The sequence below is a fragment of the Callionymus lyra genome, chromosome 15, assembly GCF_982586985.1.
Source record: "Callionymus lyra chromosome 15, fCalLyr1.hap1.1, whole genome shotgun sequence".
Classification (NCBI taxonomy): Eukaryota; Metazoa; Chordata; class Actinopteri; order Syngnathiformes; family Callionymidae; genus Callionymus; species Callionymus lyra.
The window spans coordinates 19,245,559-19,264,565 of NC_141832.1; the positions used below are offsets into that span (position 1 = coordinate 19,245,559).

Consider the following 19,007-nt stretch of genomic DNA (forward strand, 5'->3'; position numbering starts at 1 on the left):
AAAATTATATAAAAAAAATGATACAAAAGCAAATGGTTACTAGCCTTAATCTTACGGAGTTACAGTCTCAGCTCTATTTCTGACACCGATCTGTGCTAAGGATCTAAATTCTCGGTTTATTCTCCAATTTTTCGAACATATTTCCAGTGACGGTGCCTCACGCACGAACTAAAGACGCTTGTAACCCGAATTGCAGTCTTGAACATGGCTTCTTGAGCAACGGCTGTTTTACATGGATTAACAATGTCGAGATGTCCGTCATGGTGTGTGCAGACATTGATCCCCACAACACATCACTGTGCGAGGGCTGTGACTCACAGGGCTGTGGGTGTGAGTTACTGAGCTGAGGCTGACTATCGCCTGACGGAAATTAACCTTTAAGTGTGATGATAGTAGCGTGGTGATTGGCAGGGAGCCAGCATGTGGGCCCGGGGATTTATCAGATGCAGTGACAGACGGGGAGAATTCCTCCAGTATTCCAAGGATTTAAAGACATATTTACTTATTTTCTACTCGCCCTCATGTCGACTAAGGGATGGGAGGATTTTCAAAGTGATCTGATCTTTTTTACCCGTTATAGACATAAACTTATGTTCATTTTAATGTAGGGACTGGAGCTCAGTTGTCTTCATTTTCCTTCAGATAGATACATAGTTAGATACTTTATTGATCCCGGGAGGAGAAATTATTTTGTCTAGCAGTCTGTAACAGAAATCTTGTATTGAAGCCTCGGCGAGAAGAATTGTTCCATAAAAACTTAAACAAGTCTGTATTTTACGCCCGGTTGTAGCAGAATTTAAAGCACTTTAAATCCTAAACTTGCCCGCTTATGATAGAAACTTTCGACCACTAAAACATTTCTGCACAAAAGTGAAAAGATTATTATTATTTTTTTATACAATGTGTTTTTATAATGAAGCAAGTTTTCCGTGTTACCTTTCTTCCTTATTTGTATTCTTTTTTAAATCTTTTTTTAAACATAGCTTTGTAGCCTGTAGAGGTTGTGACATACTTGGACATTGTGTTGGACTTTTTTTCAGGTTGCCATTATCATCACCTTTACCCCTAACATGAGGTTGTGTTTAACCCTTTGCTACCTCAGAGGTCAAACCCCCCCTTTAGCAACAGAGTTGAATTCAAACACACACTTAATGAAAACCCGCCCCGGGGCAGTGTAACAATTATTATAAGCATCTGATAAGACGGTTCGTTACTGGCTTGAGATCTAAGACTACGGCGCTTCTAAAGTTAAGGGTAATTTATTTTGATCTTATTGTAGCAGCTTGTAAATAAGACACAGGGGGCGGTGACCCTTTCACCCCCTGTGGGGGGATATCACTTCCTCAAGCCTGGAAACAATCAGAACGCGGCACACATCTGCCACGAACAATTTGTTGAGTTTCTGTCTCGCTGAGCTTTCGCTACATATCCTGCACACTTCAGTCAGTGTCCGTCAAATCAATACAGGAAATGGCTACTGGCAGAACGGAGCTCTTTTTGGTCTTGATTACTTTTCTGCCATCAGGGATTGCAAAATGGACACGCTGGTGTGAGTGAGGCGTTTGTGTTGGAGTGACATCGATACAAATGTGATTCATTTGTAGGGAGTCCCATCTTTCCTGAAGCACAACGGAGGGTAGAAGATGACCTGAAATATGTTGCAAGACAGAGTAGTTTAAAATATGACCAGGAAAGAAAAGGTTACATTTATCAGATATAAGTGGAAATGTTTGACACTTCCAGCCGCTAGATGGCATCAATCATTACGTCCTCCACGAGATCCTGGTGATGACTGAGGATGAGGGGATACAGTCGGCTCGAGCAGCTGATGTTTGGAGATATTTAGGTTTCAAAACAAATGAAAGCAGTTACAACTTTGTCAAGATTCATGTGGTCTGTAAATTCTGCAACGCCGGAGTCAAGTACTCGGACAATACTACAAATATATCCTTGTTCCTACAGTATCAGAATATATTATATGTTTTCCCCTGTTACGTATCATATCACCAGAGTCAAGTACCCAGACAATACAGTATGTCATTGTTTCTAGAGTATTGCAATATATCGCATCGTTGCCAAATTATTTCCAATACACATTCCTTAGTGGGAGTACATTTATCAGATATAAGTGGAAATATTTGTTTCATTTTCTTCGAACCAATAATGTGGAAGATAAGGAAGCTGCGTGGGATTTCTACTCAGAAAAGAACCATCAAAAGTTTACTTACCAAGAGGGAAATCTAACCTATGCTACATATGAATGGCTTTTTAAACTCAATTCCAATAAATCTCAAAGCAATTGCTTTGTGTAGCGTTGTTAATCAGTAATTCACTTTGTGTACAATCAAATGTGCTGTTCTCCGCGGGATGCATTATTCAACAGCCATATTTTCCAAGCCCCCAAAACCAGGCCATCTGAATTTAGCTTAGTCTAGATAATCAACGTCTTGTGTAGCAATAGAACTGCTTACAGTGTCTGGTTGCTCCAAGTTACAATCTATTTATCTGATGTTTTTTGGAGTTTAGCTAATCTGCCCTTGTAGCAATTAATGTAACTCTTATTTTGGTAATACATGTACTAATTAATGTGTCTTATCTTTCACTTCTTAAGTAAGATTTCCTCAAAGAAGTATAGATTCCGGCCTTAGTTTTGAGCAAGTTAATAATTTATTTGCAAGTTCGTTGATCCATAAATCTTTCTTCTACCGTAGCGGAGCTAAAAAAGCCCAGATTTTCGTCTTCTCAAAAACCCGCTCACCCGGATCCATTAGTAGAATAATGAGGTGCTCCCATCAGTCAGAGGTCATAGTCCCTCAAACTGATTCTGATAGGGAGTCTCCTTCCAGTTGGACATGCATGGAAAACCTATATGTGGAGGAGCATTGGTTACTCTGTGGCCATCCCAAATGAAAGTACATCACACCATATCTCAAAGAGAGAGTCCAGTTAAGCAAACAAATTTTTGGACATTACCCAAAGTTTTTGACCATAGATGAGAGCTTCATATAGATCGTAAATGTAACGACATATATTTGGTTTACAATGTCGGCAGTTAAAGCAAAAACTAGACACGTTTATTTTAACAGATAGAGTCATAAAAATGTCACTAAGAAATCAATTTAGTATTTAACTCCATATTTCAGGATACAACACTAACATTTACCTCACCTCTCTTCTTTTGCAGGATGGGTCAAAACAGAGGCAGGTGAGGAAGAAGACCGTGTCCTTCAGTTCCATGCCAAATGACCGCAAGATCAACAGCACCGCTGCTTGCATGGCCTTCATGATGGAAGGTTGTGAAATGAAGAAGGTGCGTTCCAACTCGCGCATGTACAACCGGTATTTCCTCCTGGATCCCGATATGCACTGGCTTCGCTGGGAACCATCCAAAAAGGATTCAGAGAAAGCAAAACTGGAAATCAAGAGCATCAAAGAAGTCAGGTTAGGGAAGAAAACCCCAGTCCTACGCAGTAATGGACTCTCTGATCAGTTCCCTGAGGAATGTGCTTTCTCCATCATCTATGGGGACAACTATGAGTCATTAGATTTAGTAGCAAGCACTGCTGATGTTGTTAGCACGTGGGTGATGGGACTGCGGTACCTGGTTTCCTATGGCAGACACCCAGTGGATATGGTGGAACCTAGCCAGCCAAGTCTGCGGACGTCTTGGATTGGGTCAGTGTTCGAGCTTGCCGACATGGAAAAAGAAGGACACATAGACCTTTTTAGAGCGACTCAGATAATTAAGGGACTTAATCCTGGAATGAAAGAATCGAGGATAGAACTGAAATTTAAGGAACTGCAGAAAGCCAAGGACCAATATGTAGAGGCTATTAACATGGATACTTTTGTGGAGGCCTACTGTGAACTTTGCACAAGACCAGAGATCTTTTTCTTGCTGGTGCAGTTCTCCAGCAACAAGGAGTACCTAGACAGTAAGGATCTCATGCTGTTTGTTGAAGTAGAACAGGGTGTGGAGGGCGTAACGGAGGATATGTGCAGGGAGATAGTACAGAAATTTGAGCCTTCTACTGAAGGCAGGGAGAGGGCTTTTCTCTCCATTGATGGCTTTACACACTACCTCCTTTCCTCTGAATGCCACATATTTGACCCTCAGCACAAACGGGTGTGTCAGGACATGACTCAACCACTTTCCCACTACTATATTAACTCTTCACATAATGCCTCCCTCTTGGAAGACCACTTCTGGGGTTCATCAGACATCAGCAGTTACATCCGCGCTCTGAGGATGGGATGCCGAAGCATCGAGGTGATCGTATGGGACGGGCCTGACAACGAACCAGTAGTGTACGTCGGAAGTTCCGTGGCTTCACAGCTGGCGTTCTCCAAAGTCCTGGACATTATACACCAATATGCTTTTGAGAGTTCTGAGTATCCCTTAATTCTGTGTTTGGTGGCCCATTGCTGTGTTCCTCAGCAAAGGGTCATGGCACAACACATGAAAAAGATTCTTGGGGACAAGCTTTATCTTGAATCGCCCAACAGAGAAGAGATATACCTGCCCTCTCCTGAAAAGCTCAAAGGTAAAATCCTCATCAAGGGTAAGAGGCTTCCACCAAATTACCCTGACGCTGAGGGGGATGTGACGGAAGAGGAGGAGGGACTAGAAATGTCTCGAAGAGTGGGTGCAGATGAGAAAGACCACCTTAACGGCTTGGGATGCAAAAGACTGAGACTGTGCAAAGAACTGTCCGACCTAGTATCGCTTTGTAAGTCCGTCCAGTTCAAAGACTTTGACATTTCAAAAAGAGACCAAAAATACTGGGAGATTTGTTCATTGAACGAGGTAGATGCTAATAGGTTTGCAAATGAATATCCGGAGGAGTTTGTGTGCTACAACAAGCGCTTCCTCTCCAGAGTTTATCCCACACCCATGAGGATTGATGCCAGTAACATGAACCCCCAAGACTTTTGGAAGTGTGGCTGCCAGATTGTGGCCATGAACTACCAGACGCCAGGCCTGATGATGGACCTAAACCTTGGCTGGTTCAGGCAAAATGGCAACTGTGGCTATGTGCTGCGGCCCGCTATCATGAGGGAAGAGGTGTCGTATTTCAGTGCCAATGCTAGGGACTCCCTCCCAGGTGTGTCGGCACAGCTCCTTCACATCAAAGTCATCAGCGGGCAGAACTTACCTAAACCCCGTGGCTCTGCTGCAAAGGGTGACGTGGTGGAACCCTACATATATGTAGAGATTCATGGAATTCCAGCGGACTGCGCCGAGCAGCGAACGAAAACCGTGTCCCAGACTGGTGACAATCCCATTTTTGATGAAAGTTTTGAATTTCAAATCAATTTACCAGAACTGGCCGTGCTTCGATTCGTGGTGTTGGACGATGACTACATTGGGGATGAATTCATCGGACAGTACACGATCCCCTTTGAGTGCTTACAGCCGGGATATCGGCACGTCCCCTTACAATCTCTGACCGGAGAGTTCTTGCCGAACACCACTTTGTTCGTCCACGTAGCCATCACAAACAGACGAGGCGGAGGCAAGGCGCACAAGAGAGGTCTGTCGGTCAGGAAAAGCCGGAAAGCAAGAGAGTACACGAATACCAAGACAACTGGAATCAAAGTTGTAGATGAGCTCTTCAGGGCGTCAACCCAGCCCCTCCGGGAAGCCACGGACCTCAGAGAAAATGTCCAGGTAAGACCTATGTTCAATAAATTATTAGAGGTGTATTTCTGTTGATGTCAGCAATTCCACATATTAAGTATTAAGTGTCAGTGTGTAATTTAAGTCAATTTTGATATAATTTATGTTCTTTTCTTGAAACGGAAAGATGAGTGAGACGATGGATTTATTTTGTCTTTCACACGATGGCTACTAATTCATTGACAATAAGTGGCCGTGTTACTGACCGGACTAATCTCTTGCTTTGTGTAAAGAGGCTCATCCTTAATTATCCTCTATTAATGTGGTACCAGAGAGCTGTAATTAAAGTGACATCAGTGTACAATTAAAAGGTTTATGAATAGTGTAATCATTAATGTCAGCCGTTGAAGGTCTTCGCTGCCGAGCAAGTAGGTAGGAATTTGGAAATGGGCAAATATTTTAAACTGCTGGGATGATTAAAGTAAGTTAACATCCTGTTTTCTCAAATTGTTGTCAAATTGTTTGTTAAAGTTTTTGTTCAACTTTGCTGTCGGCGGTGCTTAGATAATGGCCTACCGTTAACCCACTAATATTATTCACAAACTAAATGTCAACTACTTTTGAAGGTTTAACCTGGTTAAAGGTTCACATTCGTGGTCAGGCCTCCATGTGTCGAAATAACCGATCTTATAAATGTTTTATTGTGTTCATGATCGTGTATTTATAAGGAATTGCAGCGCCTCGAAAGCAAATAATATATGGGGTTATCTCAGCAGAAATCAATTTTCTGGGGAAATACTTTAAGATTCAGTGGGAATAGGACTGGCTTGTGATATAAACAAGTCTGAGCAGTAAAATCAGTTCCGTGGAACAGCAAACAAAGCAGATGTCAGCAGAGATTTGATGGCATAGCGTCATGCATTTTATAGTGGAGGAAAAGAAGGAAAGATCTGTGGTAAATAACCCATTAGCTTAAAAGGGTAAACAGAAAAGAAAGTGGGAATTAAGGACTCAAGGTCTGAACATTCAAAATCCCATTGCAAAAATATCTACTATATATAATATGTAGATTCAAACACAAAAAGCAGGGCCAAGTGCTTTTACCTTCACACAGTTGCCGCTTTCCTTTTGAAATGCTAATTATTTTCTTTTGAATTATTATTAGATAATACGAGATTTGAAAGAGTCCAATAATCAAAGGTTATGTTTTTTCAAATGAAAAAAAAACACTTTGTATAGCCAGATGGATTTACCTGTAGAGATTTCAAGGACTGTTTGAAAGCTCATTAGATTCGAGGGGCAAAGAAAGAAATCCCTTTTATTTTGTATTAATATTCCCTAGTGTCAGCCTTTTCAGTTGTCACCATGGAAGCAGGAAACGGTTCAGATGTCATCATCAAATACTGCTTTTTTTTTTTAAAAGCTAATTAAAGGGAAGCGCTCAGGTGGTCTGCTTTGAATAATGATGCAAAGACAATGTCGCCATTAGAAAAAAACGACGAGGCGGTGATCTGTGATCGACCCGTGAGCAGATGCACTGCCATGCCTCCAATTTGAAGCCAGGCAACAAATCAATTATTTCTGCCGGAGACTTGAATCAAGTCCTTCCTGGAGTGCCGCTATTAATGTTGAACCATGTGAAGAGAGAGGGTACAGTCATGGTGCCCGCCTGGTGGGTGTGTTTTTAATTTGCAGAGAAAGTGCTCGTGCCCCTCATAGTCTCGCTAACATTTCACAACTAGTCGGTGTGATTTCCCAGAGTGACGGGGAGAAGGGGGAACACTTGAAACGGCGAGGAAGGGGCAAACACAAACAAAAGCACTCTTGTAACGGGACACTCTCATTTGGGGAATGTTGGGGAAAAGGAAGGTGGGGGGGGGGAGGTCTAATTAAAAACACAAGCCCCTCTCTGGGTTCTGTACTTGCTGCAACTAAACAGTATGGCTTTTATTGCACAACAATTGAAAAAACACACGCATGTGTCGGTCCCACACACGAATGCTAATAACCTCAGCCACGACCACACAAAGGCGGCGTCACATGCCGCCACACGTGTCGATCCCATGCATGCCGAGGCAACGGCGTCGGAGATGACAGAGTCCCTTTTGCTCCGACAGGGCTCACTGCGCCAACAGGTGTGAAACGAGGTCGAGAATACAGAAGGCAGAATGTCTCACTGTCTTCGGCAAACTTGGCCTCCGGAGTGACAGCACATCCTCAGGGGGTTCGGGAGGTTTTCCACTTAGAGCTGGAAGTCACGCCAACAGACTGCAGGTTCCCACACCGGCAGAGTTTTGTGAGCAGATTACTAAACTTCGGGCTGGTTATCTGTGTCACGACGGTCTCGCAAAATGCCGGTTCCTCGCTAAAGCCGTGGGTACTGCATGTATAGGGACGTAATAATCCATGTTTCTGTCGATACTGATCAACCCGTTTCTTAATCCCTAGAATAATATGTCAGTAAGACCAATGGTCCCTGGATTTGACTCGGATTTTAACGTGGGAATGGGATGGTTATGGGTAGAATTCTGACGATTGTTGTCCTCATATTTCCTTATGCAAAAGGTGTTTTGTAGTCGCCACCTTATGCTATTTCGTATACTCCATTTTAAGCCCCAGGAGTATCACATCTTCGTTGCAATTGTGGGTTATATTGATTGCCCTTTTTTTTATGTCTTTCCACTCAACGCCCTTTCACTTGGCTTAAAAGTCTCAATCAGAAAGTTGGATGCCAAATTCCCTCTTTTGCAGCTGGGATTGGTGCCAGCACTCGATGACCCTTCCCACGCCAAGGGTTTTAATGTGTGAATGAAAAAGATCAAGTGTGAGGTTCACAAGGGCTTTGGCAATGGTTTCTAGTTGTAGTTTGGAAAATCAAAATATCTAAAATATTAATATAAGGGGTTTTAAGAAATTGTGATTCAGTGCAAAGTGCTGCCTTTCTTATCATTGAGATAATCCAATGAACATTTGTTTTTTAATTTTCTGAAGACCCAGATTTTTCATATGTTTCCTTAATTCATCTTTGCCTTTGGCTATGTATGTAATATAACAATGTAATATATCCACATTCACCACTTTCTTAGGGAAAGGCAACTTGTTTTCCAAATTGAGCTCACAGTTCATCAAATTAGCGTTTATTTAAAAAGCGTCAACTGATAGCTCAAGGAATTTTGTGTTATTTCAAAAGTATTTTGAGCCATTAACACAAAGTGGTGGCCCTAATAATCAGCTTAGTTGATGTTGGTACGGATTCTAAGAAAGTAGATAAGTAGGTTATCAGTTGAGGTTTATCTATATTATCTAGAGTACCAGGGTAAGAACTTTGTGCTGCCTTTTGTGCAATGCTCTGTGTTGGAATAGACGATAAGAATGCTTGGCAGTGATACTTAAGGAGATGTAAGGACTGAGTTGTACTGAACTGTGGTTGCTTTGTGCCAGGAAAAAGAACAGCTTGCATTGTCCAGGACAAACACTGTGTTATCGAACTTCTGGTACCAGACGGTTAAACGTTTATGCAATGAGCCCACATTCCATCACAATGAAGGGGATCTAATCGGAAATATTCGGTCGTTAAAAATGAAGTGACAACATAGATTCAAGAACTGACTTGATTTTATTGTTACTAATATTATCAATTGAGGGACAGTGCGCATTTTAACTCAATTTATGTCACTATCATCTGGTCCTTTAAATCGGTGTGTTTGCAAGTTTAAATCATACAGAATTAGTTGTTGTTATATAAATCATACACATAAAATGACAATTTCAAGTGTAATGAAACCATTTTAAGCTGGATTCAAACAATGTTTCACCGTAATCAAACCATTTTCAACTGTATTCAAACAATGTTCAACCGTAATTAAACAATTTTCAACTGTATTTAAACAACTTTCAACTGTATTCCAACAATTTTCAACTGTATTTCAAATAATTTTCAACTGTATTCAAACCATTTTCAACTATATTTAAATAATTTTCAACTGAATTCAAACACTTGTCAACTGAATTCAAATGATTTTCAGCTGTAGTGAAACTATTTTAAACAATAATCTAACAAGTTTCAGTTGTTATTGCGATTTGTTACAATTGAAAAGGAGCCCGGAGACAACAGGAGCCTAAACATAACAAAAGAAAGTGTAGATAATTAAAAATAAGTAGAAAAGAAAACAGCTATCTAAATCGTATGTAGCATCAAAATTCTTCATGGTTCAATTTAATCCTCCATGATACACGAGACACTGACAGATTTTCGTTCTCTCGTTTGCCTCCTTTTGTAACAGGGATGAATTATGTGTTCAAGTGCACCATTGAAATAAGTCACAGTAACAATTCCTCAATGCATTTTTCAATCGTATGCCCCTAAAGGTGTCTTTGTTTTGCGATAAACAATGACATAAAAACAGTGGAAAGCTTTACAGCGGGATATATCTCTGTGTGAAATGTCTGAAACTGATTGTATTTCCATTCTTATGAGAGGTTTATACTTTGAGTCTTTATTTTAATACTTCATTTTAAACAAGGGTTCTAATGGAAATCCATATTTTTTGTCAATCATTTTGAAACTTAAGGTCTTATGGGCATATGAAGTCGTATTAATAAAGATGTTTTCACCAAAGTCAACGTCCTATTTACCTGCTTATGTTTTCCCTTCTAGAATGCCATGGTTTCTTTCAAAGAGCTCTGTGGCTTGACGCCTGCTGCCAACATGAAGCAGTGTATCTTGACGGTGTCCAGCTGGCTGATGAACAGCGAGCGCTCACTGAGGGTCACCCTGGACCTGAGTGAGACGTACCCTACCATGGAGGCCCAGGGTCCTGTACCGGAGCTACTGCGGAAAGTCCTCAACGCCTACGACATGGTAATCCTCAAATTTTTCACTGATTCCTGGAAGATCTGAACATGTTTTTTTGTGGGGGTGGGGGGGAAAGTCATTGTTGCTTAGTTTTTATGAAGGCTTATACTGGGATTTTCTCGTAAAGATATTGTTAAACTTGGTTTAAAAGAGCTTTGGACTTGAGCTTTGGCTATTTTCCGATCGTATTTTTATCAACTGAAGCAATGAACTCTTTGTCATTCATAGAGATTATATATAAAGAGCAAGGATTTTTGGTTAAGAATTATATGACCGTTATTCACCTCTTCTATAAGGATGTCACCAGATTGTGTTTAATACACTCTTTACATAACATATTGGACATTGGTTTATGTTATAGAATCATTTTCTATGTTAAAAAAGTCAACTTTGCAGGCAGAAACAAAGTAAAGCGCACGATTAAACAAGATTCTTTGCTCAATCTGGTGTCGTTATGTAATAAAAAACAGATAATTCTGTTATTAACATGGCATATCTCAGCATCCTTTAATAATGGCTGAAAGTAAATTTCAAAAGGAAATGCCATCCTGGCTCTGGATCCTTCATATAGACACGCTTGGATTGATTTGAAAAATTCTGTTGAAAATACAGTGTGAATGCAGCTGATGTGGTGCAAGGATGTCATGTGTCCTTTTTGAAGCTTTCCACCCTGTAAAGTGGAATGATGATATCTAGCTTTTTAAGCACTGGAACATCCTTCCCTTCAGTGAAAAAAGAAGTAATGCGAGGGAAATGGACTGTAGTCCAGGGGTCCCCAACCTTTTTTGCACCTCAGACCAGTTTAATGTAGGCATTAATATAACGACCGGCTGATAAAAAGGCTTTTCTTCTGGCCTCTCGTCTGCCTTTTTCCCCTTTGCAAAATGGATCTCGAAATTTGTATTCTCGTTGTTGTTTTTTGCACATTCCTTCTCGTTTACCAGTTACCGTTTTGGAAAAGCATATCATTTGTGACCATAAAAAGTGTTGCATTGTATCAAGAGGCGAGTGTTCCCAAGAAATGTTGGTTGTTTTTCAAATGAAAACCCACAGTGATCCATCATCAAGATCTATAATGTAAAAATGAGTATTTTTTTCTGGTATTAAAGCCTCAAGGACCAGTACCCAGATGCAAACCAGTAGTCGGGGTAGTCAATGTTGCGGTAGATGAAGGTGCTAGGAAAGCATTTTAGTTCTTATGCTGCTGAAGTAAGACTTGGTTTTGCTTTTCTCAGAAGATTTAAGGTATACACAGTACAAGCCAAATATTTTGGACACACCTTCTCTATTATTTGGGAAACTCTACACCATAGAAATCCCAACACCTGTTCTGTGATCTTCAGTTTAATTTCTCCATATGTCATGCGAGGTATATGTAATTCTTAATCAAAAAGGTTCATGTTTATACACTGCATTCAATGCTTTTTCTTAGTTTTCATTAGTATTTACAAACTAGATTCTCACTGAATGCATCAAAACTATGAATGAACTGATGGGGAAATATGTACTCAATGAAGAAGGAACGTTAAGAAACGTGTGAAATAACTAAAGACTTAAGCTGTGTCTCAAATCTCATACTTGCGTACTTAAACTTAGTATTTTTAGTGCATAAGTGCGTCTCAATTTATAGCATGCCAAATGTAATGCTCCATGCACACTATATTGGCGTACTAAAACGCCCACAAAACTGAGTATGGATCGATGGACACTTTCTACCCTAAAGGGCCGCTATCTTAGTGACGTAGACGTTGTTAACGGAAGTTACGTCACTACCACTCAAATGGAGGCGGCAAGAGAAAAAGTTTAGAGCGACGCCCCTACGGTTAATATTGATAATATTACACTTTTCATGTCATATTTTTCGTTTCTCATATTTCTTGATCCAAACCAAACGTGCTGCTAGCAGGTGTCGATGATAGTGTTCCTACAGCTGGTTGAGATCATCGTTAAATAGAAGTAGAAGAAGAAGCTGTCGCGTCATTTCCTGTTAGTGCGTAGCGGCAGTGTTTGATTTGAGACATACTATCTGTAGAGAATTTGCGAACTAGTCGGTACGTACACTATCCTGATGCATACTAACCACAGTGCACTAAGAGAAGTATGTGATTTGAGACACAGCATTATATTCTAGTTTCTTCAAAGTAGTGTCCTGTACTGTATTCATACATTATATTGCTGAAATGTCTAATCTTAAAAACCGCCTCAGCCGCACACAAACACATTCTACATTTCTTGCTCCACATAAATTAAAGGAAGTCATCGGAATCACAGATTCCAAAAATTGGAAATGCTTCAAAAGCTCTTTTCCTGCCAGGTGGAACATTTGATAAGAAGGAGAACAGAGTTTTCTTGTCAACCCTAAGAATGTAAATCTTTGCCTGGGTTAGCTGAAGGGTTTAAATCTAGCTTGAGATGTTCAGCACGAGGATGGGGTCATTCTATAAGTGCAGTGATTAGCACTATCCTCTACAAGCTATAGCTTACCTGCTCTTATGTATTCTCCCACACTCACCTGAAGAGGCAACATAAATCATCTGTAAGAGAATGAAGTCGTGCTGACCCATGCAGTTTTTTCTGGTAGCAGAATATAACATTTTTCAACACGCCGGCATTTGCATGGCCTAAATAAATGGGTGTTATAAGTTAAGATGCTGCTTTTTCCGCACACTTTTGTTGATTAGTTGCTGAAGTGGGTCACAAGCTGAGTGCATGGTGATCAAGTCTGCTGCTTCTCAAGTCTGGAAGCCTCCGACTGTCAGGAGCACAAACAGAATATATTAAGTTTGATACACGCCAGGTGTTCCTGGTTGTAGACGCGAGTGAAACCAGGGGTTGCTTCTATATTAGCCAGTGAATTCATCTTGATTATGTCAAATACACAAATGCAAATATTCTGGGTTATAAGTTTTCCAACAACACATTTTAAAATGTAAATCAAGCCTGATCGCTTTACAGCATGTGTTTACGTTGTACATACTGAACTATTGACACTCGCGGTACCCGAGAACAAAAGATGCTATGTGTGTGTATTCATGTGCATCGCAGCCAACACACAGGTCATGTGCTGTGTAACATCAGTATGCAGTCATTGACCCCCACCCTCTCTGTGGGTCCTTCAACAATCGTCAGCCCACGAGAACTTTCTCTCGAGGCCGAGCCAGACAAACAGATTGTTGATTAACCACAGAATATTAAGTTTGATTTCTGTTTGTGTTGTAATGAAGGATAACTTTCTTCTAGGGGTGTTTATTGGCAAGAATCTGTTGATACGATACGTTTGGCAATACAGGGGCAACAATATTATATATTGACGGTATTGTCAAGTACTTGAATCTGATGTTCTAAAATGTACAGACCACATCTTGACTAAGTGGTATAGGCTTTCATTTGTTTAGGAATCAAAAAATGTTCAAACAGCTTTTAAAGCTCCTCGAGTCGACTGTAGCCTCTCGTCCTCAGTCATCGCCGGTATCTCACAGGATTTTATATATATATATATATATATATATATACAGTATATATATATATTTATATATATATATATTCACATACACTTTATTAAACTATAAACCATAGAAGAACTATGGTACGATATGAAAATATGATTTACAAGCCAAACACGGAAACAAAAAAATATATATTTTCCTTGTTCCGTCAAATATTGATACAGTATAATGGAAAAATGATATTGCGATACATGGCCTTATCAATATTTATAACAGCCCTAGTGTCTTTTGGTTTGTACATGTTTATTTAAACAGTACAGGGCAGATGTTTCAAAACTTTTTGCCAATATACTATTATATATTTATTGTGACTTCTGTATTTAAAGAAACATGATTTTGACATGTTAAGCTACCTACCCTTTAGCTATTCCAAATGTCATAAACTGTTTTCTTTGTAGTCTAATTTTGGATGAGTATCATGCCCCCTTTGTTATCGTGCCTATCGGCAAATGCATGGACCACTTTGGGAAGCACTCCCTTAGGCCAGTTCCCTGGCTGCACAGAAATAAAAAAAATAGTTTATATCATTTATGTCCACTGGAGTAAGATCAACGTATTTTTCAGATGCACCGGAATATACAACACAATAACTGTATATTTTAATTATTACAGATTAAAAGATGTGTCGAACGAACTGCGGCTTTGTAGGAAGGGTTTGTGACATGCACTGTTATGAGCGAACATAAGGAATACAAGGGTTTTGATGAAGTTAATGAAAAGGAGACGGACTCATCCAAAACACAACTGACTTTTGGAGTAGTACTAGCAAGCCTAGATGACTTTTACTAGGGGGTCTTGTGTAGTAATAAACCAGTGCCTTGTAAGTAAGTAATTTATATTTGTAGGGCGCTTTTCCAGACTAGGGTCACAAAGCGCTTAAACAATCAAAACAATAACTTGTGGAGTTATTCCAAAGAGCCTCATCATCAGGACATTGATGATGAACAAACCTTTGAAAAAAAAAAAGTAAGAAGTCCTTGAATTCCTTTGATTCAAAACAGGCACTGTGAACAAATTTCACTGAAAACGATGATCCCACATAATACATAGAGAAATTTAACTGAAGTCACTGAGATATTGAGAAACAGGTGTTGGGATTTCTCCAAGAAAGCTGAAGTTGAAGTTGAATGAAATGTGTCCTTGTGTTTTAATCAAGGGGGACACGAAGTTCTCTGAAAGGGTTTTGGTGCGAATACTATTTGAATGTTTGCTTGTTTGTGTCATCTTAAGTAATTATTAATATTTCCCAAAACATAATTTTGAAACATTTACAGAGAACAAGATAACACATTTCTTATGACTTTAAATGTTGGCCAGGATAAAAGGTATCTGCAGCCTTTTGGTTCGTTCCACTTTAATCTTCTTTTTCTTGTTCTGTTCATTCCTTGTGCGGCACAAACTGTACTCACTGCAAACATTAAGCTTTACAGAACAAAATCACCAATTATCCCGCAATTCAGAAAGCTGAAACCAAGGTTGGATTCAACAGGGATACCATAATAATGCGCTTAAAATAGCTTGGCTTCCCTTTAGGTTCTTTTCATCATGTTCTACAAACTTACTTTTTCAGCCACGGCATTGTAGTTGACGCTTTTTTTTAACTTTTGCAGGAATATAATGATAATGATTAGGTGTGTAGGTGTATTTCTACACATGTGTAACTGGTTACAGAAGCAGAATGTATGATCTCCGATATTCCATCATTCTATCGCAGTTGTGCTATATAACCACTAGAGGTTTCTGTCTCAATTCAAACACTTCTGACATAATCCCATTACAGCAAAGTAGTTGGATGCAAAATAGTAATATTTGTAGGACCACTTGAAATTGTTACTGCATTATAGCCAATAAATCACAGCCCTTCACTGTATTTTTTGTACTATAAGGTGCACTTTAAAACCTTTAACTTTCCTTGAAATCGCCTGTGGGCCTTGTATGCTTTATGTAAAAACTCTTCTGACTTGGAACTGATTTTATTGTGGAACACGGCCCTCATGAATCCGTCAAAAATAATGGGAACCTATGAACTTGCACCGCGGGTCAACAATTGTTTTACATGTTATATACTTTAACAATCGTTCATAAATGATTATGAGTCGTCGTTGCAAAAGTCTTAAAAACGTCTTCTTTTTTTTTCCCAGATGATCCAAACCAGCAGAACCCTGATCGAATCGGCAGACGTGGTCTACTCCAAGCTGACACAAGCTCAGCGAGCAGGTTTGTCATTTGATCTGCTGAATTATTTATGTGTTCATCTCACGGTAACACACATTGCCTTTGACATGTAATGTCAACCATGATTTTGTTTACTCCTTCGACCTGAAGTCAATTTGTAATTCTCGACTAAAAAAAAAAAAGCCTCACGTGTACTTGCTCGACTGTCGTCGTCCCACAGTTCGCCCACTTTTAAACGGTCTTTGCTCATTGGTAGATGATTAATCCAAGAACACTATGTGGGTTTCTTCGAGGAAAATATATGTTTGTAATACTTTAGAACTGAGAACACATATTAACTAATATTACACTATTTATTTATATATGTATTAAAAGAAAACTAATCATTATAAAATACTAACTCATAGCCTTTTTATTGTGACAATGAACTACACCTCAATTACTGGTAATTTACAGGAAATATAGAAGTAATTACATATTTTTGCTGAAAACTAGCTTCTCTCTTTGCCCCTCATTTATACCATGAGAGATGCAATTAACTATAGATAATACTGTCTTAAAAAAAAAAACGCTACTTTAAAACTATTAGTGGCATCCTAATTACTAAAAGATAAGTATTTGTTGTTGTAAATATGTTTCCTATTATGGCACCATATTCATATTAACATATTAACACTAACAGTATTTGAAGGGTTGATAACATCAAAGGAGTACTTAAGGAACTTGAGTACTTAGGATGCTATTCATACTAGTATTTTCTTTTCTTTTTTTTTACTTTAAAAGAGACTATTATTTATAGTAACTTCTCTCATTGTATTAACACTTAACAAATGACAATAGAGAGAAGCTAGTTTTCACCAAAGCTAATCTTTATTTACTTCTTTGTACCCTGTTAATAATTTATAATTATCGCGCTATTATGGGTAGAATATAGTCACAATGAACAAGTTTTATGATGTTTAATAAGTGGCTAATGTTTTGCTAACTCAGATTTATATAAACGTAACTTATTAATAGTCAATATGGGTTCCCTAATCCAAGTGTTACCAGGAGGTTCTAGTTATACTTCATTTGGAAGGTAAATACTTGTTGTCGCAGCGAGTATATTAGTCTATAGAAATGCTCCACGCTTGGAAGAAAGGATGTTTTCTTTGGACATTATCTAGGTCACTCGTATGTTGCCTAATAGAATAAAAAACCCAGCATCTCCGGCTCCATCTCGACATCAATAACACCGCCGTTGTCAATAGAGCGCGGCATCATCAGTGAGTCACGGCAGGTGAAAACAATCAAGCCGCCGCCAGGACAAAAGATCCGTCGCACAAAAGCAGACGGACAACACAAACACCTTTAGAAGGTAGCGGTCACATAATGGCTTCAGCAGAGCAGAAGAGAACCGGGAATTATCCGTCCACTCTTATATTCCCGAGAGGCTGATATAGAACCTTTTTTTTTTTTTTTTAAATACAATGATAAAACGGAGCATAATAAGATCATTAAGACAAACGGCTTCAGATGGAGAAATGTCTCGTCTTTTTCTGGTTACTTGAACGGTAATTGTTCCTCCGAAAACCGCGGAGATAAAAGCTTGCAGATGGAATACTGACAAGCTCATTGAATCCATTACGGAAGCTCTTGTCCTTTATCGAATTGTAAGAGTCGCATATAAACATGCATGGACGTCTACGGGATCATGTGTTTATGCGCGATGAATCCTGAATTTGACGGCTGATATCTTCAGTCCGATGAACTAATTTAAGCATGGATTTACTCCCTGGTGTCACACGGAGGCGAGCATATGCCTCACTCCTCCCCCCCCCGCCCCCCCACACCCCATTCCACCGCCACCACCACGACAACAAGCCAAGTCGTGCTGTGCAATTACCCAGGGATGTAGGTTATCGCCTGGGCTTCAATAACAAGAGTCCTCCCCTGGGTTCCGAGTTCCCTTAAACCCGAGCTGGAACCATCTTCAAAGAGGCGCCGAAAACCACAGCGCACCAAACTGGCACCAGAGGTACTGGAGGCATAACGTTTGCGTGCCACGAGTTTTCTAAGAAGATTCACGACGCTATGGCGACGAGGAAATAAATCGGTCAATTTGACAAGTGAAATGGTTGTAGATGTTTTTTTGTATCTTGGGTGGTGTAACGAAGTGTTTGTTACAAACTAAATGTATGCCTTGAAGACGAGTAAAGTCGATGTAGATGTTCCTCATCATGACCGTGTTTTGAAGTTAATACTTTGTAAAGTTCTCTCCTGTATGCAATCTCGGCGAACGAGAGGTTACGAGAGCAGATTCCATTATGACGTATTAACGGCCTTCACTCCCTATCATGCCCGCTTTGTTTAAACAACGAGTCCCTTGGAGGTGGAGACACAGTGACAAACCTCAATGTTTGACCAATCACAGCAGAGTGGGTGTGGTTATGGTAAACAAGATTTCATCTCTAGAAAACAAGTGTTTTCAGTGGGCGGGGCTAAAGAACATTTTTCTCATGTAAATATTTCAATGAAAAGAGAGTTTTTGACACTTAAATCAACACTTTAGTTGACCTTTCAAACTCAGCCACAAGTCACAGAACGTTATTTGCCGCTCACATTTTAATGAGAAAGTCACATGATGTAAAACTCTTGACATTCCTACCATCTCAGAACTTCAGACTCACCCCAGTGACCTATTTTTTTTAGATGCGACCAGAACGAATGCACGTGTGAGTGAACTCGCAGTATTGTCATTTGTATGTCGCCGTTGATGTAAAGTATATCGTTCATAATTTGGGGATTTATACTCTGTACAGTTATTATTATGTGTTCTTGAGGTTTGTAAAGGAGGTTTTTATACACCTTT

At 39.6% G+C, this 19,007-nt stretch overlaps 1 protein-coding gene across 1 annotated transcript in view; it reads left to right on the plus strand.

Annotated features, from left to right (window-relative positions):
- LOC148065222 (inactive phospholipase C-like protein 2) overlaps nucleotides 1-19,007 on the plus strand; it is an 88,466-nt gene that overhangs the window by 49,884 nt on the left and 19,575 nt on the right. The window contains exons 2-4 of the mRNA XM_087810079.1: nucleotides 3,185-5,671; nucleotides 10,278-10,481; nucleotides 16,123-16,198. Coding sequence (XP_087666205.1) covers nucleotides 3,185-5,671; nucleotides 10,278-10,481; nucleotides 16,123-16,198 — 2,767 coding nt within the window. The remainder of the gene's footprint in view (nucleotides 1-3,184; nucleotides 5,672-10,277; nucleotides 10,482-16,122; nucleotides 16,199-19,007) is intronic.